This window comes from Camelina sativa, chromosome 3 (assembly GCF_000633955.1).
Source record: "Camelina sativa cultivar DH55 chromosome 3, Cs, whole genome shotgun sequence".
Taxonomy (NCBI): domain Eukaryota; kingdom Viridiplantae; phylum Streptophyta; class Magnoliopsida; order Brassicales; family Brassicaceae; genus Camelina; species Camelina sativa.
Window position 1 is genome coordinate 3,914,161 of NC_025687.1, and position 21,088 is coordinate 3,935,248.

At 37.9% G+C, this 21,088-nt stretch overlaps 6 protein-coding genes and 3 pseudogenes across 6 annotated transcripts in view; 5 read left to right on the forward strand and 4 right to left on the reverse strand.

Moving 5' to 3' along the window:
• The window catches only part of LOC104739522 (importin subunit alpha-4), a 4,875-nt gene extending 4,118 nt beyond the window's left edge, over positions 1-757 (forward strand). The window contains exon 11 of the mRNA XM_010491591.2: positions 79-757. Within this exon, the coding sequence (XP_010489893.1) occupies positions 79-460 (382 nt within the window). The 3' untranslated portion in view covers positions 461-757. The remainder of the gene's footprint in view (positions 1-78) is intronic.
• LOC104767572 lies at positions 591-3,854 on the reverse strand (annotated as a pseudogene).
• LOC104767591 lies at positions 4,043-6,448 on the reverse strand. The gene is made up of 7 exons (XM_010491596.2): positions 6,131-6,448; positions 5,869-5,915; positions 5,475-5,604; positions 5,189-5,375; positions 4,745-4,874; positions 4,458-4,634; positions 4,043-4,376 (listed from the first exon to the last, which is right to left on the reverse strand). The coding sequence occupies exons 1-7, from the start codon at positions 6,348-6,350 to the stop codon at positions 4,218-4,220; spliced, it is 1,050 nt and encodes a 349-aa protein (XP_010489898.1). The 5' UTR covers positions 6,351-6,448; the 3' UTR covers positions 4,043-4,217.
• LOC109124706 lies at positions 6,563-11,060 on the forward strand (annotated as a pseudogene).
• LOC104767609 lies at positions 11,830-12,677 on the forward strand. Its single transcript, XM_010491610.2, has one exon. The coding sequence runs from the start codon at positions 11,906-11,908 to the stop codon at positions 12,434-12,436; it is 531 nt and encodes a 176-aa protein (XP_010489912.1). The 5' UTR covers positions 11,830-11,905; the 3' UTR covers positions 12,437-12,677.
• Positions 13,041-15,328, reverse strand: LOC104778640 (annotated as a pseudogene).
• LOC104778642 lies at positions 16,494-16,931 on the forward strand. The gene has a single exon (XM_010503090.1). The coding sequence runs from the start codon at positions 16,494-16,496 to the stop codon at positions 16,929-16,931; it is 438 nt and encodes a 145-aa protein (XP_010501392.1).
• Positions 17,334-19,628, reverse strand: LOC104767617 (Golgi apparatus membrane protein-like protein ECHIDNA). The gene is made up of 6 exons (XM_010491618.2): positions 19,395-19,628; positions 18,943-19,005; positions 18,651-18,854; positions 18,487-18,546; positions 17,774-17,900; positions 17,334-17,665 (listed from the first exon to the last, which is right to left on the reverse strand). Exons 1-6 carry the CDS (start codon positions 19,407-19,409, stop codon positions 17,577-17,579), a joined length of 558 nt encoding a protein of 185 aa, XP_010489920.1. The 5' UTR covers positions 19,410-19,628; the 3' UTR covers positions 17,334-17,576.
• LOC104767625 (chloroplast stem-loop binding protein of 41 kDa b, chloroplastic-like) overlaps positions 19,787-21,088 on the forward strand; it is a 4,595-nt gene continuing 3,293 nt past the window's right edge. Inside the window, exons 1-4 of the mRNA XM_010491626.2 lie at positions 19,787-20,133; positions 20,560-20,694; positions 20,784-20,870; positions 20,955-21,064. Of these exons, the coding sequence (XP_010489928.1) occupies positions 20,032-20,133; positions 20,560-20,694; positions 20,784-20,870; positions 20,955-21,064 (434 nt within the window). The 5' untranslated portion in view covers positions 19,787-20,031. The remainder of the gene's footprint in view (positions 20,134-20,559; positions 20,695-20,783; positions 20,871-20,954; positions 21,065-21,088) is intronic.

Consider the following 21,088-nt stretch of genomic DNA (forward strand, 5'->3'; position numbering starts at 1 on the left):
ACTTAATAGTGCTCCCTCTTACTTACACCACCATCTATCTCGAGATCAAAAAATGCCTTAACACAGTTTTGCATGCAGATATTTGGTGACCCAAGGCTGCATCAAGCCACTCTGTGATCTTCTAATCTGCCCTGATCCGAGGATTGTGACAGTGTGCCTCGAGGGGCTTGAAAACATTCTTAAGGTTAGTGAGGCTGACAAGGAGATGGGATTAAACGATGGGGTGAATCTCTATGCTCACATAATAGAAGAATCTGATGGGTTGGACAAAATCGAAAACCTTCAATCCCATGATAACAATGAGATATATGAGAAGGCCGTTAAGATATTGGAGAGATATTGGGCTGAAGATGAGGAAGAGCAGATTCTGCAGGATGGCGGGAATGAAAATTCACAACAGACCTTCAATTTTGGGACCAACCAGCCCGCTGCCCCCCCTGGCGGATTCAAATTTGGCTGAAAAGGTATAGTACAAATTGAATTCCTTTGGTTTGGGGAACATGAGATTCAACTTTTGCAACTGTTATTGACAATTGCCAATTTCAAGTTCGAGTTTTTGAGTTCTGATGCAAAAAGGCTTATTTCTTCTGTTTTTTTTTTTGTTGTTGTTGTCCTTATTTGTCTGAATCAATCTCTGATTCTGTATCTTAAAACTCTGGGATGGATTATGTCTAGTGTGGTTACTGGTTTAGGATATGGTCACACTTTGTATTTGTTACTTTTATCTTTGTCGTTATTATTAGTTTTATAACTTTTACTTGGCAAGAGTACAAATACAAGAAATGTTTTGATTGCAAGAGTCTCGCCTTGGTAATTAAATGTTTTAGTCCTCAAATGAATTGGTAAAGGAAAGCTTTAATCTCATCAATATAAGGAGACTTTGTAGGAATGATGTGGCCAAAATCGTGCTCAATAATGGTGGCGCAACCATCATCAAACAACTCCGCCAGATCTGAGCTGGCTTGAGTCACAATCTGTTTGTCTTTACCAGGCTGGCTGCCGAATATGTGAAGTGAAGGGCATTTAATCGATCCTTTCTCCTTCTCCAACAATGGCCACGGTGTGAAACCCGAGCACAACACGCAGAATCTGAAGTCTATTTCACCTATGAGCTGCTCCTGTTTCCCACTTACAGCTGCAGCCATTGCCGCACCTTGAGAGAATCCGAGAATGCCATCAAAAGGCCCTTTCTCTGCAAAAGCCATCTTCAAGTATGTCAACGATTTATCAAACCCTTCAGTTTGAGTCTGATACTGCAACGGATCGAACTGGCATTGGGCCACTGTTTCACTCGGTTTATCAAAATCTGGTGACACCAACCACGCAAACTTCTTGTTGCATGCTCCAGATGGAGGGGTAGCAGTTTGGTAGATGAACTGTAGTTCGTGTGGTGCATCGATGAACACAAGCTCCGCAATATTCTTCAGTTTCTTTGCAAGTGATCCGGTCCTCCTTTGAAGCCAGATGCGTTTTGCCTAAAACCATGCAAGCACAAGATCCTCAGCTTCCGTCTTGTTTTGTCACCTGACCATATAAGTGAAATGACAAAGTTTCCAGGGAACAAGGGATTATAAAGTTTTGAAAAATTCTCTGATGTTTTAACACATTACTTGATTCAAAAATGAAGAAACAGATCTTACCATTGCTTTCAGAAGGTTGGTTTGAGGGATCAAGACTCAAAGGGACTTCCCCTTTTCCATGTTTACGACACAGCTCACACACATATATATCTCCGTTAACCTGCATCAACAACACACTGTAAGTCCAAAATACACAATATTAGTGAACTCGATCAGCAAAAGACGTCTGGGTGCATTACCCGACAATGATTGCAGACTAAAACAAGCATCCGACATAATCTGCAACGGCAACGTGGAGAATAGTCGTCAAAGGTATTGCTGCAGAGAAGGCAGCTGCCTATTATATCCTCTTTTGAGCTTCCAACTGAGATCCTTCAAACCCGACATGTAAATGTATGTTACCCGGACCAATAAAAATCGTTTTCCTGGTAGATTAGAAGAGAAAGATGCTAGAAATATACCGGTGATCAAACACAAAGTTCTTCCCTTTGAAGAACCCACCACTGGGAAATTGTTCAAGGTATCTCTGTATGCCACCATAGAGCTGCAAAAAAAACAAATAACAGCTGGAGTCAGCCAAGTTCAGTGACTTGAATCAAATCCATTTGCGATTCAGGATCTCACCTGAAAAGTATTCTCAAATCCAGTGCCTTTAGATCTGATATATGCAGAAGCCATTTCACATCTGATACCACCAGTGCAGTACCTGATTTCACCAACACATGAGAACTTCAGTGATGGGGAAAGTAAACTGGACAAGAAATCTCTGTATGTCACAAAAGTATTATTCATACATGAGCACGTTTTTTCCCTTCAATTTCTCGGCATTCTGATCAATCCAGGTGGGCAAATCGCTATACTGCCTGATTTCAGGATCAAGGGTCTCAACATTTTCTGATTCGAATTTTCCAATCCGTGTCTCGTACAAGTTCCTCGCGTCAAGCAAAACAAGTTCCTTATTCTCAGACTTCCCATCTTTATCCGGATGTTCAGCTGAGTTGGAAGAAAACATAAATCAGCTAAGAAAGTGCAATATAGCAGTAAAGTAATAAAACAAATAAAGAAACTTACCGGCACTCTGCAGGACCAAATGAAACTCCGCAGCAGAGAGATGCTTTCCAGCATTCGAAATTTCTGGGGGTTTAAGGGGAGGGCAAGGACTAAAAGTCACTAACTCCTGCAAATCACCACACAATGACACATATCTATCAAAATGTTATGGAAGTACAGTCACACAGTCTTTTGTGAATTAGTAGAAAACATTCTGTCAGATGAGGCTAGGAGATCATAACATGAATAATTCCCTCATCTCAGCAAAGGAATCTTACGCACATGTTCCGTAGATAAGAACTTAACAAGAACACTATGGTTGGTAAGAAGATAAGGCAATAACCTCAACAACTCGGATGGAGAGTGATGTAAACCCACATTCCTGAGCAACTTTGTCATTCAAGGGGTGATGGCAAGGTGCAAGCTTGAAGTCGGTCCCTTCAAACAAACAATTCGACTTTGCGGCAGATATATGCTCCTCCAATGCAGTTAATTTTCCACCAACCTAACCAAAAAGCAAAGTTTTCTGTTAACCCAATCGTATAAACAGAGGTCTAGTAAAAGTTTCAGACTTTTGATGTCTGCTTCTTTAATGGTTAAGACGGATTAAACTTGTAACTAATATTTAGAGAACTATGATCCTAAATCAAACAAACAGAACTCAGAACTCAAAGGCTTTGAATTTATTTTCCTATAGTTCAACTTCAACAAATTTGAGCAAACGTAGACCCAATCTCTCAGACTTTCTTATTCTCTTCAACCCCAACAGATAAAAGATTAAAAATACAGTTCAAAAAAGATTACACTTTTGGTTTTAAGACTCAATCAGACGGGAACACACAGTCAGAGAACTCAAAACGGGTAAAATCAAAAAATTCAACATTGGATATGCGGAGAAGGTGATTAGAAGCATACAGTGACATTGACTCCCTTAGGGGAGAGCCTGACTCGGCCGAGTAAACCTAATGAGTTGCAGCTTGATTCATAAAAGGAAACGAGCTCATCTAGATCAGGAACAGAGGTGTACTTGTAGTACAGCAACACACCGTATTGCTCTTCATCTTCAATCCTCTGCTTCTCGACATCGCCACACGTGCTCGTTCCCATTAGGGTTTTTCTTTTTTTCCAGTGGGACTGTGGGATAGGTAGGGAAGCACACGATAATCTCAGGCTCTTGGCGTCGCGAAGATGCAACCAGGAAGCCAAGACTGTTTCAGAGCGTGGATTTGGAAATTCATGTACCAGAGGTGGACCAAAACCGAACCTTGATTAAACCGAAATTTCTTCATAAATTAATTGGTTTGATTATAAACCAAATTTAAACCGATTAATTTGTAATTGCCTAAGCAGTTTAGTTATGTGTAAAAAAACTTGGCAGTACAGGATTCCTCAGACGGGTCACAAGAGGTGGATATGGGTTTATCTTTGTTCTCTCTTAAACCTTGGTTAAAATAGTGGTTACAGCTTGTTAACGTCGTTCCAGATACTGAAAGCAAACCACATCTAAAACCAAACAACGAGATTACAACTTCGGTTAATTTTTTTTGGCTCTGGAAATCCCAATGCAACAATATGCCTTTGCGCTCGTTAGTTTTGACCCTTTTTGTGTTTGGATTCAGGAACTAGAGGCTTGATGCAGAGTTTCGGCTTTGTGCTAACGAGTCTATGTGGAAGCACTGAAACAGCAGCTACAATGGAGCCACTTGGTATTCTAGACAGTGGTAAGAGTTCCACCAGAACACATAACTGCACATTTTTACTCCAATTATCAGACTTTATATACCGGATGATGTTATTATAAGGTTAGAATTAAAATACACACACTACCTCTGGAGCTTTAAGATCCACAACTGAATCTGGTACAATGTCTTTCACTCCAGCCGCCACAGCTTCAAAGCATTTGATGCGGTCCAACAACGGACATTGATCTAGAACCTCTGATGCTTCTTTCTGAATCTTTCCTTTCGTCTCCTCCACACCTCTACGCTGATACCCAGCTGCAAACTGAAGGGTGGTGTGTGGTTAATAACCATTGCCATGACTCTAACAACATTCTTAACATATATATACTCCTATATAACGAAACTTGATTCTACAGACAAACTCTTTCTTACCTTCACAGGTTTTGATAGTGTATTGTCTTTATCATTGACAAACCGCTGAACAAGCTTTGATACTGTTTCCCGAAGTTCTTTCTCTGTCAAACCACAAGTAGCTTGAACTGGGAATATCCGATGGCACCAGCTGCATCAATCAAATCAGAAATTACTTTTTTGACACAAAATTATGCTTACATCAACGGAATCTGAGAAGATAATGATAGCAGAGTGGATTAATAAGTAATAACTACATGGTCCACAAAGAATGAGATAGGTCTGGTATGTAACAGAAACCACTCTTTGGGACTATCAGACTTGAAACAAATATTCGAGACTAAATCAGAATTCTATAAGCATGTTTATTTAAAGGTAGAGTTGAATTCTAAGGAAAGTGGTAGCAATAAAGCTTAATCAAATGACCAAAGGTTCACTAATCAACATTTTACAATAAAAACTTACATTGGTGCCTTCAGAGCTCCAGATTCCATAGATTGGAAGACTCGTGATACGATACTTGTTGTATCGGGAGAGTTTTCAACAGGGAAAGTAAAGAGAAGCAAGCCACTCTTTGTCAGCTTAACCAATGACATGAGAGAATTGTGTTCTTCATTAGCTAATTTGGGATCCTCAACATTTGGATTTCCACCTAAACAAGGCACAAAAAGAGAATAGAAAGACAAGACCATAAGCGCAAAAAAAAAAAAGGACAAGAATTTGGCTATGCTCTTCCCCAAATAAAGATTACCTGTTTCCTGCAAGGCATCATTCTCAAGAGGTACGGTCTTCTCTTCACCTTCCTCTATCTCTTGTGCACAAAGTTTTTGTTTTTTTGATTTTAGAACTTCAGATTTCTCCTCATGCATGGACACAATATACTGAACAAATCAAAAAGTTTGACTTCTGTGAGATAAACTGAACATTTGAGAACTAGTAACTTCCCAACTCAAACACTAATTTAATCCCCCACTAAGGTACTGAACATCTATATTTACAAACTTTAACTTTCACAAATACTTTTCGTTTAGAATATAGTGTTTCTCTACCACAATTGATCATCAATCAGCCTGAGTTTATCTTCTAAACGCAAGAACAAAAATTTACACTTGTTCCTCAATAATGATGGAGCAATGTGACGATACCTTTCCAAGGATGGACATGACCTCTTTAGTAGCACTTTTCTCCCTTTCTGATAAGAATTGAAAATCAGAAACAGTTTTAACTTAAATTCGAGTCTCGTCAAACACAAAATCTATATTCCTCAATCCAATACACAGATTCGAAATGCCCACAACTCATAAACTCGGAGACAATCAAGGAATTCGAGAAATTTAAAGGTCATGGCCGCAAAACGAAATTAACAGATATAAAGCTAAAAAAGATGATACAAGAAGAAGGTCATACTGATGGTGCAGGTGACGAGAAAGCCTGAATGAGAATGATGAAGCAGAGAAGAAGGAGCTTTGTAATCGAACCGAGGGATGCTTATGATATTGGAGTGTTGCTCCCATGGAGTCAATGTTTCTGTTTCAGCCTCCTCTTCTTCTCTATCTCTTTTATCACACAAAGGCTTTTCTTCCTCTACTGTTCTTCCAACATCGTTCCCTTCATCTACAGCAGCCATTGTTAATTTGTTTCTGTTACTCTCTCTCTCTCTCTATCAAAAGTGTTGAGCTTTTTCTTTGGTGCTTATGTTCCAGTTAACCCCAGAGAAAAAAACGGAGAAAGTAAAAGACTTTTTGAGCCCTAATGGGGGATTCAGCGATTCGGAAAGTGCGGTAGCGTTTTAAAACCCTGAAACGCGACGTTTGGAGAACGCAGCTTCAAACAGCTAAACCGGTAAACCCTGAAAAGCCTACCAGAACATTAGAGTATCACACGAAGTCCGATTCGATCGTCTCAAGAGTCTGAGAGAGGAAAGAGATGCAGGTAATTGCGCGGAATCTAGTTCGGAGAGTATCAAGAACTCAGGTAAATGCTCAATTCATGTTTTCTTGCTAGTTTGGCCCCTTCCTTGTTTTGTATTGATTTGAGAGGATTAAAGATCGAATTTTTCGGGTTCAGAGATCTTCTGGATCCTAAAGTTCCATGTTTTGAGTGAGAATTGACTATCTTATTAAATTTGCAGAAATTTTGAGACTTAGGTTGCAGAGAGTAATTGAGTTGACTACCGATGCTAATTACTTGTTTCAGGTCATACGTCGCAATGCATATTCAACCCAAAGGGTCAGAGAGATTGGTCAGCCAACTCCAGCATCTCATCCTCATGTAACTCCCATGTGATATTTACTTTTGACTATGTTTTCTTGGATTTGAAAATGTTATATATATGCTCTGATGGTTCGCTCTCACCCATCAGTTAATGGCGGAAGGTGAGATCACACCAGGAATAAGAATTGATGAATACATTGGTAGAAGGAAGAAACTTGTGGAGCTTCTCCCTGAGAACAGCGTAGCCGTCATTTCTTCAGCCCCCGAGAAAATGATGACAGACGTTGTTCCATATACGTTCAGACAAGAGGCTGACTATTTGTATCTAACTGGCTGCCAGCAGCCAGGTGGTGTGGCTGTTTTAAGTAATGATCGCGGTTTATGCATGTTTATGCCAGAGTCAACTCCTAAGGTACGTATGATGATCTATTAGTATATGAATTTCTGTGTACAGAGTGATTTAATTTCTGTTTGGCAATTTATAAGAATTGATCTGTGATGTAGGATATTGCTTGGCAAGGAGAAGTTGCTGGAGTTGATGCAGCGTCTGAGTTCTTCAAGGCAGACCAAGCATATCCGATAAGCAAATTACCTGAGGTAGCTTATATTCTCCCTGAAGTGGCCGGCCTCTCTTATAAAATTTCTTATGTTGTTCACTTTATTACTTCTATAACGCGAGATTTGTTTTTATTTCGCATTCTTTATGTACAGATTCTTTCAGACATGATAAGACATTCTTCAAAAGTGTTTCATAATGTTCAAACTGCTTCGCAAAGATACACAAACTTGGATGAGTTTCAAAAGTCAGCATCTCTTGGCAAAGTGAAAACTCTTTCAAGTTTAACACATGAGCTGAGGTTAATTAAATCACCTGCGGAACTCAAATTGATGAGAGAGTCTGCATCTATTGCTTGCCAGGTATTCCTGTTTACAACAGAGGCATAGTTAATACTCTTGAAACTTTTCTGTTTTTTTAGCTTCTAAATACAACTGAGATACTAGAGAGTAACTGAAAATTAAAAATGGTGGGGGAAATTACAAGAGATAATAGGACAAATTGGTGAAAATTGACAAATTTTGCTGACGATTGTGTGTATATAGTCAATTTAATCTTGGGAATTGATTTGAAAAAATGAGGAACATACGCATAGAAAGCTCTCCAGCAATGATCCGAAGGAACAAATTTGTGATTCATGAAGGCAATGCTCAATGATATGTGAAAGTTTTCTATGCCAATTGTTACGTTTGTTTTGTTTCCAAAGTGCTACGAAAAAGGAACATAGAGCCAATAGAACGTCATGAACCATTTTCTAAATATTGGTTGAAGATAAATAGCTATAACAGACATTGAGCGTATGGAGTAATCTGGATCTTTTCATCCTCAGGGTCTTCTGAAAACAATGCTACATTCAAAGGGGTTTCCTGATGAAGGCATCTTATCAGCCCAAGTTGAATATGAGTGCCGGGTAAGAGGTGCTCAGCGAATGGCGTAAGTCTTGACATTTATATCTAGTCCATGAATAAATATGTGATTCAGGATTTTATTCTTACAAAAAGTATTTCCTATTATTCTAATTCTAGTGACAAGAAAAATGTTACCTTTTATTTCTCAGATTTAATCCTGTAGTCGGTGGCGGTTCAAATGCTAGTGTTATTCACTATTCACGAAATGATCAGCGAGTAAGTTTGACACAACCCTATTTGATTGCTAGTACATTGATGTTTTTGAAGCCAGTATCTTCTTTTATATTTATCTGCAGATAAGAGATGGTGATCTTGTCTTGATGGACATGGGTTGCGAGTTACATGGTTATGTTAGTGACCTTACTCGGACATGGCCTCCTTGCGGAAAATTCAGTTCTCTCCAGGTTGATGTCTCTGCTATCTCCATTTTTATCTTCTTTTGTCTGGATATTCAAAATTCTTTACGTGTGTGCTTGCCGTTGGTGTTTGGATGGTGCAACTGAGAGATAGGACTTTACTTACTATGTCATACTCTACTACCAGATTTCTTGCTTTCTGAGATGTACGTTTCGTAGGCTAGCTTTTTCCTTATAATATTGATTTAGGAAACCTTTGGAAGCATGAATTTTGTTAGTCATTGATATCTACCGAAACCCGATCGTCTGAAAGTAATTTTTCTGTATCCATAATTTCTTTTGGATTGTTTTAGCATCTGAGTAACACGCAAATATAGGTTTTTTGTTTGTTGCATGTTAGGATTGTTTACTACAATATACCATTTGTCAAAATATGGACATGTGCATAGGATTTTGTGGATCTTTGCTCGATTTCACAATTTTGTTTTGATAAAAAGATGGAAAGTAATCATGAAGCTGCTTTCTTAATACTTTCCCTATCAAAAATAATAATATCTGTATTTTTTTCAGGAAGAGCTATATGATCTTATACTTCAGACAAACAAAGAATGCATAAAACAATGCAAGCCTGGTACAACCATCCGCAAACTAAACACATATTCGGTAAATATGAACTTATCCTAAGCGTCTCTTTGTGCTTAAAATGTATTATCGAACACACAAAATGTACCGTTCACTATTAGCAGGTTTGGTATGATGTGAAAATATTATTTTACTTCTGTAGTAGGCTGGTTTACAAATATTTCAGAATCTTAAATGGACCAGAGAGTTATAAATACCATCAGCACTCCGTAGCCTGAAACTTAAAAGCTTTATTTGCCAATAGAATGATGTTTGGACTCAGATGATGTTTTGTGGTTTTGCAGACCGAGTTGTTGTGCGATGGACTGATGAAGATGGGCATCCTCAAAAGTCGTAGACTGTATCACCAGCTGAATCCGACCTCCATAGGTATACATTATTGAACTCGATCACATTGAATTATTTGCGATTTTGGGTCGATGAAACGAATACAATCAACGAAGTCTGATTGACGTCTAGATGGTAACATCCTTGTTATTTTCGTGCATTATGCTGTATAAAAGTTATTTCTGCCCCAAAAAGAAAAAAAGAAAAAAGTTATCATGTATATACTGTATGGTTGGGGAAGAACTTATCTAACAGAGTTCTCTTGTGATGGATAAATAGGTCACTACCTTGGGATGGATGTGCATGATTCTTCTGCTGTGGGATATGACCGTCCTTTGCAACCTGGTTTTGTAAGTACTACTACTCCATTGAGTCTTAGTTTTTGTAAGGAACCCACCAAAGTCAGGCTTATAATATCTTCACCGTTCTACTTACCCTCCTACCTCAGACACTCTGATTGTTGATGCTAGCCCATTAAATCCGATCTGTGCCCTTTGATTCCTGATTGTCGAAGTTTATTAACTAATTCTATAATGACGTTGGCTCCGTAAGTTTGAAAAAATGTTTATGATGTGCATTTGATAGAATCTAACTAGGTTATATTACATCAATTGACTGGTTTTGGTGTTTGCTAGACAATGATCTTTCAGAGTCTTGATGTCAAACTTATAAACGCTGTTTGGACAGGTGATTACGATTGAGCCAGGAGTCTACATTCCATCTTCATTCGACTGCCCTGAAAGGTAGAAATACTCTCTGCGAACTGTGTAACTAACTTCATGTAAAACATCGTGGTTTGTAGGAATATTTGCATCCAATAAAGTATCGAACAGTGTAAATCTGTATAATTTAATTAGCAAATCAACGGTGAGACATGACATGATCTATCCAGCAAGAAATTAAATGGTTAAATGACATTTCTATTGATACTGCTTATTATTTTCTTTGTTTGCAGATTCCAAGGGATTGGGATAAGGATCGAGGATGACGTTTTGATCACTGAGACAGGCTACGAGGTGCTCACAGGGTCAATGCCTAAAGAGATCAAACACATAGAGACGCTGTTGAATAATCACTGCCATGGAGACGCTGCGCAAAGCTTCGCCAGTTTCTCTTCGCAAGGTTAAAGGATGCAAACGAAACGTGACACAACGATTGTTTTGAACCAAACATCATTGATAAGAATTCTAACAAGATTTCAAACGTGAATTCATGTTCCTTGCGTTTGGCTTACAGAATGTTTGAAAGTGTATTAAAGAAATCATGAACTAAGTAGCATTCTGAAACTGTGGGATTGTAAGTAGTAAAACCAAAAGGCATCGAGTTACGAGAAAGTACGGTCACAATCAATAAGTTAGACGTTGGAACCCGTATAGTTATGTCTTTATTGGTTATGGTTGGTTTCTTAAGATAGAAGAAAAGTTAATTCATAATACACTAATAGTATATGTGATTCTTAATACATAACACGAAAGAGATGGTTTATTCGAGTAAATTCATATCAAAAATAATTGAGGAGGTGGGTTACTGGTTAGCAGGTGAGGAGAATGTCAGATGATGAGATGATAGGCACTGCATTTATAAGGAAGGCCATGCAACCACATCATAATAATAATCATCATTAATATTGTGTTGATGATAGCCATATGATCATGTAAGACATATGGTTTAATCCCAAACCTGGAAAAAGAGTAGACACGACATCTCGATATTATATATTCTAAGTCACCCATAAATCTGCCCAACCATGCCCATTAATGCTTTTTAAATGCACCTCGTCCAAATTAACATGAAATTGCAAACTCAAAAAGTTCAAAGATTTTGGATTCTTTAATATTTCTTGCAGAGTAAAAAGACAATCGATCATGTCGTTAGCCATAGTGATCTTTTTCACCCTTTTTTTTATAGAGTTGGTCTTAATTTAGTACCAAAAGTAATAAAAATTTGCTAAAATTGTTTAATGTCAAAGGTATGTTCTGAATCCGAGTGTATTTCACATACCGTTCATTTTCTAAACCTGGTGGCATTATCCGTAATTAGATCAGGAAACCGAGGGCAAACACCCTACAGGTCACATATATTATATATAACAAGGCTGAAGTCCCTTACCTCTCCACAGCACACTTCAGCTTTTAGACAAAGCTAAAACTAAAAACACCACAAGAACAAAGAAACAGAGATGGGTTTGGTTACAGAGGAGGTGAGAGCTAAGGCAGAGAAGTACACTGGAGATGAGATATGCAGAGAGAAGACAAAGACTTTCCTCAAGGAGATATCTATGCCCAATGGTTTACTACCATTGAAGGATATAGAAGAGGTTGGGTACGACAGAAAGTCGGGTGTTGTGTGGCTAAAGCAGAAACAGAGCATCACTCACAAGTTCGCAGAGATCGATAAGCTTGTCTCCTATGGAACTGAGGTCACTGCCGTGGTTGAGACCGGGAAGATCAAGAAGCTCACTGGAGTCAAGGCCAAGGAGCTTCTTATTTGGGTCACTATCAACGAGATCTATACTGAGGACCCGCCTACCAAAGGGAAGATCACGTTCAAGACGCCAACCACACTGTCCAGGACTTTCCCGGTCTCAGCTTTTACAGTCCCAGAAGAGGAACCTGCTAAAGAGGAACCTGCCAAGGAGAAGAGCAGCGAAGCCACGGAGGTCAAAGAGGCTGTTGCGATCAAGGAGGCTGTTGCAGTCAAAGAGGCCTAATCAAGCCTCTGCTTCAGAAGTTAAAAGAAACCGGAAGTGTACTTCAAGAATATGAACAAATTATGGAGAGTTAGTGTTTCTCACTGCTCTTACTCTCATGTATTACCAACCACTTGTTTTACCTGTAATAAGATGTCAATATCATCCTGTTCCATAAAAACTATCCGTAATTATCCCTATACTTTGAAGCTGGTTTTGTATGTCAATACAAGAACATGGAAAAACCTCTTAGCAAGCAAAAGTGAGATCTTACACTCCTCGTATGTTTTCGATTGTCGGAGTGTCTTATATACACAGAGCTTAAGATTGTCAAGATTACATTTGAATGGACACTTAACCTATGTGTAGCTCTAAAAGGAAGAATAATGTATTGTATATCCTTGACTAGGTAGACACTCAGCAACATCATTCATATGCATCGACTCCAAAAGCACAATGTGTAAAGATTTTGAGTATTGAATCCCGATCATATGATGCGGAACATCATAGGTTATATGATAATGACCTACCTCTTTTAAAATAAATCAGCTAATTTGACAATTGGAGAATCAACAAGGCAAGGAAATAACCTTCTTACAGCAAACGATTTGCCTATCAAATAATCAATGGAAATCAGGAGCATTATAAGTAGCAGTATCTCTCAAATGGGAAATCAATAAAAATATCAACTGGTCTGGTCTTTGCCTTTTAGTCAAGCATCATATATCTACAATAGCAATGGACGCCGGGGTTAAGACTAAGGATCCAAATACCTCCAAAAAAAAAACAAAACTTGAGATCCCAAAATCCTGACTTGTTATCCAGCCCAATTACACCTTCTGAGACTGAAAATAAAAATCAATGGCAGCAAACCACATTAGTAAAAGCTTGATATTGCAGGTCAACAACCAAGATCGATACTAAAATGTTTTAAATATTGGAGCAAATAACGAAGTTATATGTGATATAATATGAGTTGATCGTTTTAAAATCATACCTTAAAATTTGTTATCCACTTGCCATCTATCCATTCCTGATGTAGCCTCAGTTGAGAATGATGAAATTTTAGCATCTCTTGAGTCTTCTCGAAGTAAACCAGGTACGATGACTTTGCAAGAACCTTCCTAATCACCCCGACCCACCAACCATCATTATACAAAGCATTAACTTTGTCATTCTTCTCGAATGCCTCAACCATGACCTGCTCTACTGGTTGAGGCCTTATCTGTGAAACATTAGCCTCTTCTCTCAAAGGCTCCTTCCCATCTTCAGCTTTCAGGTTATCATATTCTACAAGGCATTTGTCATTTCCTCTGTATTCAACAAGTTTTGCAGGAAACCAAGAATCTTCAAATCCTTCTTCCTCACTGCTAACCTCTACTGGAGTTCCAATGCTGAACTCTTGCTTCTCGATTGCTTTCTTAGGTCTCACGTTCCGACTAGATGAAACGGTCTGCAGATACAAGTAAAAACAGAAAACATATATATTTGGCAAAGATTATGTGCAACAAAAAGAAGAATGATATATGTGAACTTGTCTAGAGTTCATCGATAAGGAATTCTTAAAGAACCTTTTCCCTCTTTATCTGCCCTCCTTTTAGAGGTAGCTGCCAGGTACCGTTAACCCAGTCTTTATGCAGACGAAGACCCTGCCTTCCAAACCGCATTTTTTCTCCTGATTGCCTAAAATGTATACCAACTGTTCCACCCTTCATACCCTCTATGACAAAACCTACCCACCAGCCGTCATTGTAAAATGCATTAATCTTGTCCCCAACAGAAAAATCTTTATCCTCATCTCTTGGTGGTGGCGGCCTTATGTGCAGAAAATCGATTACTTCTTTCAAAGGCTCTACGCCATCTTCTTCTCTCAAATCTTGGTACTCAACAAGGAATTTGTCATCGCCAATGGGTTCAACGACTTTAGCTGCAAACCAACACCCCTTGAAACCTTCCTCATCGCTGCTAACCTCCACAATCGTGCCACTAGAAAACATTTCTTTAGCAGTTGCTCTGGTAGTTTCCAGATCCACTCGGGCTAAAATATCCTGCATTATCGTCACTCTCATCATTAATGTGCAGTCTAATATTCCCGTAAAGTAAAATACAGAACAGCGAGACGAAATTAAGCAAAACTCTCAAATAGACTACTTCCACAGAACCGTTTCCAAGAAACAACAGTGAAAACAAGTATCATTGAGAATGTGTTAGTTACCTCCTCTTCATCTTCTGTGGCGTCTTCTTTGTCTTCGTCTGATTCCTCTTCCTCGGTATCCTCTAATGGAGGCTTCCAAGCTCCATCAACCCATTCCCTGTGAAACCTAAGGTCTTCTTTCTTAAACTGAATCTGTTCTTTGGAACACCTAAAGAAAACACTGAATCTCCCATCACCTAGAACCTCCGTCACATCCCCTTCCCACCAACCGTCATTGTAATAGGCGTCGACTTCTTCACCAACCGCGATTTCCCTCTTCTTCTCTCTCTCAGACATCGGCGGCGCCGGAGGACGGAGCTGGCTCAAGTCGACGACTTCCTTCAGACGCTTCGTACCCTCTTTGTCGAAGNGAAGAGCGTCGTGTACTCCACTTGGCATTTGTCCTTATCTGAGGATGGGGTAGTGATCACTTTTCCCGGGTACCAGGAGCCGCGAAACCCAATCTCGTCGGAGCTGATTTCCACGGCGGCGCCGGGTTTTATGTAATGAGGCAGACGCTTTCGATTGGCTCTCGTGGCGATGGTTTTTTTGGGGGCTTTCTTTCTTTTCTTCGCCGGAGAGATTGGCGTGGCCGCAGAGACATTGCAAAAGCTAGAATCGAAAATATACTGGCGGGAAGCGGAAGGAATGGTAAGTGAGGAGGATGTCGAAGGAATCACCTTTTTAGGGTTCTGGGGTTTGATTTCTTTTCGAACAGAAAAACACTAAAAAAAAATTAATTAACTATGTTTGGTGGGTTATGGGTAGAGATAGGCCACAAAAGTACGTGGGCGTTTGAATGGGCTTTCATCATGTGGGCTCTATAGTGTATGTGCTCCTGAGTCTCTCAATAAAAAGTCGAAAAGCACGGCTCACTTTGATCGGAAAAAATGTATATTTCAACCGAAACAGTTTAGTGTATTTTTTAACTTGAACCATTATCAAAGTTAAAAAAAATATCTCAACTCTTATTAGTAGTGTCAAAATCCACATTGACTAATTTAAAAATTAATCAACTACAAAAATGCTGATGAGGCATGATGTGAATACTCATAATGCATTTGTGAAAATTATAATTACAAAATTACTTTCAACAAAATTAATATTTTAAAACCAAATAATGTTATTTGCGTAAAAATTTCACAAAATATTTTTAAAAATTAATCGATGATTTTTTCAACCTATTGCATTATTAGTTTCAAAAAAATATTTCTTAGTTACAACTTACACCTCTTATTAGTTATTCAATCAATGATTTTTTAAAAAAAATCAAAAGAATATTTCTTAATTAGTTGATAAATGGTATCAAACTTATCAAAAATTATTAACAAAAGCAGTATGTAAACAATGTTCCTTCATATTGACTTATTTAAGCTGATCAATTAAATTTGTTCACAAAAAAAAATCATTGTCTATGTGTTTTGACTTTTGATTAAGAAATGTTTTTGAAATGTTTTTGAAATTATTAAATCGTTGATTTCGTGTGTTAAAAATGTTTTTATTTTATCCAAAAAATATTATTTTGTTTTTAAAAATCAATGATGTAATAATTTATCAGAGTTGTAATTATAAATATTCATTGAATTTATTTATGCAATAGATAGATAAAATTATTGATTTCATGATTTATTTATTTTTTTAAATTTTTTTTACCCAAATAATATTATTTGGTTAAGAAGATAATATTAATTTTGTTAAGAGTAATTTCTATAATTATAATATGCCTCGTCATCGTCCTAATCATGCTCCGTATGCGTCCACATCATACCATATATGAGCTTGTTGAATGTTACCATATCTGAGCTTGTAGAAGATTGTTAGATTACTTGTGACAAATTTTGATTCTCTATTGCAGATAAACGAACTTGGAAGCTGAGACTCACAATGGATAAGAAGAATAATAAGATTGTGTTTGTTGAAGCAGGGAAGGACTTTGTTGATATTCTCTTTGGTTTGATGTCCCTCCCTATGGGTGCAATTGTTCGTCTGCGGGGGAAAACTGAGAAGAAACTCACTCTAGTCGGTTGCATGACCAACTTGTACCAAAGTGTTCTTGCTCTAGGCAAAGCTTCTTTCTCCACCAATGAGAGTAGGGAACTACTTCTGTACTCAAGATATTTAAGAGGAAGGCAGTGTAGGACCCTTGGCATAGATGATAGCGAAGAAGTGAAGCTCTTTGTGTGCCCTGATTCCCAAACTGTCCATTTATGTGCTATTTCGTATAGTTGCTTCCCTTCAGTTCAGTGTACTTATGGGAAGTTGATGTTTCACCTGATTCCAATTCGTCCTTCCAAAGATGGTAGTGAAATATTCAAATTGTGATACTGGAAAAACCAATTAATCAAATTGTGATATTGGAAATGATCAAGATATAGCAGAACATAGAAATTTACTAAGACCAAAATCGGTAAGCCAAAATTGCTTTTATCAAAATATTTTTTAAAACCTGTATATTTTTCCGCCAAAACGTAAAATTTGTTTTTTTGTTACCAAAAATATTTTCTTTGAAATAGTGTTTTCCAAAATAACAAAGAACTTTTCTTCCACCTTTATCAAAGTCGTCAAATTTTACCTTTTCCAAATTCGGTCAAATTTCAGTTTGTAATACGTTTAGGGAGAAGATAAGTAAATCAAATCATCACGAAGCTTATTTAGTGTGGATGGATAAACTCAATTCACCAAAAACAAAAAGATGTGAAGTATAAGGAAGATGCATAGGTTGACTGTTTTAGGTATAGAAAATTTCTGAATTATCTTTTGGGCTAAATATACGTATGATAAGACCATGCCAGATGCAAAATGTTAATAAATGTAAAATACATAGAAAGACCAATATAAGACCTCTTAGACTTAAACCCTTACAAAACATTGGAAAATAATCAGTCAAAAAACCAACGATGTCGTTTTGGCAATCTTTCTTTGTACACTGTCTCTCGCAACCCTTTAAAGCGTCTTTCTTCTCGTTATTTAGACAAGGGTGAAGGCAGATTGTACAGTTGATTGGAATCGTGATGCAATTGTCTGCGAGGCAAATTGCTGAAACTGTTTCTTTGCATCTGCCAACCAAAATTTGGTGAATGCCCTATTAGTTACCTCTATATATGTACATGCATATGTTCTTAACAAAATCAGGGAAATTATCGGAAATTGAAAAGGGATCTTACCTTTCTTGCACTTTGTGAAACCAATGATATTAGCCACGTTGAGGGACAAGCAAACGCCAACAACGAGCAGATAGTCAGCTTGAAACCTTATCAGAGAAAATACTCCAAGGATAAACCACGCAGCAGCCTGAAGAGTGGAAAAAAGAGAAGATTTAGCTGTAAATACAACAGAAAAAGGACAACAAAGAAATTCACATGTTTTAAATGTTTACTAAGCTCCTGTACTATAGACACTGAATGCATAGCTACCATCTCATGGCTAGATCTGACTCTTTATAGGTTGCTTGTAAGGTAATTGGCCGTATAGGTTTATAAGCTACCAAGTTTTAACCAATATCATATGTAATCAAACTGTGACCATAGGATATACTCCAAATGGCAGACTTAGTTCCAGCAGATTACTATTCCCTACTCAGCATATTATGCAATGTGACTTCGCATGTGATATGACTCCAGTGTCAAATGCCACGATCCCATCATGCAGGGGTAAAAGCATTTGTCACAAATTTATTAAATGGTAGCTTGTTGGGGTACTAAAAGACTGCTCTCAATTCTTATCTACCACCCTTGCAGAATATGCTTCACCAGAAGGGACGTGCTTATTCTTGCCTATTCTTATTCCTAATCCTTCCACTAAAGTTTCAGAAGGACTGCAAACAGGTTTAAGTAATTAGCATGTGTTACAAATAAAGTGTTAGGTAGGAGATACTCACTGCAAGGTAAAGTGTCCACCAGAAAAGCCATGAGTCTTTCTTGTTCATCCGAGACAAGGACTGCATCAACAAAAAAGACGAAAACACAAGTATTCAAGAAACACAACCCCACCCACATTTCTTGACAGACTGAACCCATAGTGATTAAGTGAAGAAAGACTAACCTCCTGGTCAAGAGACTCGAATTTCCAGACACTTTCTCCCAAATCATTGATCTCGTTCCACCACCTGAGACCGACCAGTATACGCCCACTCACATTCTTAACAACCCAGAAGTCAAGTGCAGCAAGAAGAACAGTGACCACAAAGATTATGACAAAGCTGTTGAAGAAGAGAGCAGAGAGAATGTAAAACGCCAACGCAGCACCCTGTTCCAATAACAGATACAAAACTGGTCACCAACCATTGGTTCCTATAATCCAACATTTTTCTTTGACAAACAGCTGTTCATTATACCTTGAAGAGAACATGGAAAAGACATGTCTTTGGGTTTGCATAATTCTCAACTGGTGCCTGAATCTAAGGAAGAATAAAGTTTTGGTAAGCCTCAATTCTGATAAAAATCACAATTAGGACGTATGATAGCAAAAGCTTGAGGAGTTCATGCAAGCAGATTCCATTGTAACAATTCATAACCATGCTAACCATAAAGGGTACATAAAATATTACATTCCTCCTACACATTGCCGCAAAAAGGAACAAGTTTCGGGATTAACAAGTTTATTACATTGTCTTGTTCTCTCTAACCTAGCTCAAATGTATACTTTCTCGGATACGAAACACAGATCCAACCCAATAACATTCAGAATCGAACAAGTCAACGAAGCTAATCAAGAATCTGATATGCAATCGAACTTAAGAAATCAACAAGAATCAAAAGACGAAGAGGGAAGCAGCTGAGATTAAACCTGGTTAGGGTCCATCTTTCGAAGAATCCAAAAGGATCAATCCGAAAAAGAAAAAAGAAGTAATCTGCTGATCAGCAGAAACAAAACCACCTCTCCGTTGTTGAAACTATCGATCAAATTCACAGAATTTTCCCGAGAAAAATTTCTGAAAATATCAGATCTTCTTCAACAAAACTCTTGCGCGTGTCTGCTACGTGATTTCTTCTCTTTTGCGATATTTTTTTTTTTACAAACGTGTTTTAATTTTAAAATAAAGGCCCAGTAACTCTAATTTGGCCCAATAATATTTGGAGAATTTAGAGCCCAATAATAATAAAATGTTAATTACGATTTGACCCCAAAAACTTCTGGGGTTTGATCAAAATCATCCATCATATCCACAACAAGGCAAAATAAAAAGGAAAGAAGAAGAGGACGACGATGGCTGTAAATATGTGACCATGAAAATGGCGAGAGAGAGGCTGAGATAATTTGTCTTATCCCTTAACAAAAGATAAAGACTTTTAATGATCGGAAGGAGCAAGATGATGGGGCCACACGAACCATACACAGATAGAGATACTCACAACAACACACCTTCAGTTTCAAATAAAGAGCTTTTCTTCAGTTGCTCAGTGAGTTTTAAGTTAAACCAACCATGGCGAAGATGATGATGTTGCAACATCATCAGCCTTCTTTCTCTCTTCTTACTTCTTCTCTCTCTGATTTCAATGGCGCTAAGCTCCATTTACAAGTCCAGGTCCATCTTTGTTTTCTTTTTGTTTCTAAACCTATTTTTCTTGCTTTTGTGTGTCTGATTAAACCAAAATCCGTTTAGCACATTTTATAAATTATCCCTTTTTAAATTGACTTCTTGGGCATTGGATCATTGTGTCTTGATTAATGAATGTGTGGTTCTGGTTTCAGCTCTGAGTTTGTTGTTTTAAGTTAAGTTTATGAGCTTCTTTGTCATAATTGTGAAAGTTTTGAGTGTGGTTCTGGTTTGAGTTTTTTACTCAGGATTTTCCTTTTTTTTCCAGTGATTTGTATTTGTGAAGCTCCAGCTTCAGATTTTATAAGTAGTCTTAGAATAAATATTGTATCTCTTGAAGTGAGGATTGAAACTACAGGTTATATTTTGGAGATAAGATGTTTTACAGAGTTGGCTTTGTTGTTGAAATTGCAGTACAAGAGGAAGGTTCATCAGCCAAAAGGAGCACTCTATGTTTCAGCATCGACTGAAAAGAAGATTCTGATTATGGGTGGCACTCGATTCATCGGTGTGTTCTTGTCCAGGCTCCTTGTCAAAGAGGGACATCAGGTTCTCATTTCTCTTCCATGGCTGATCAAACTTCTTCTCACCTAAACTCTACTTTCCCTCTCTCATTACCCTAATGGTTATTTTTGCAGGTTACATTGTTCACAAGGGGTAAGTCTCCTATTGCCAAACAATTGCCCGGTGAATCTGACCAAGACTTTGCTGATTTTTCTTCCAAGGTATTAACATGATCCTTTTGTGAAAGCTTGATGGTTTTTTAGGATTTTAATAAAAATGAATGACTTTTTCTCCGTCTTTTCTAGATTCATCACTTGAAAGGAGACAGAAAGGACTATGACTTTGTCAAGTCAAGTCTTTCAGCAGAAGGCTTCGATGTTGTCTATGATATCAACGGTAACATCTGGTCTCTTTGGTCTTACTGTAAATTCAAGAATAT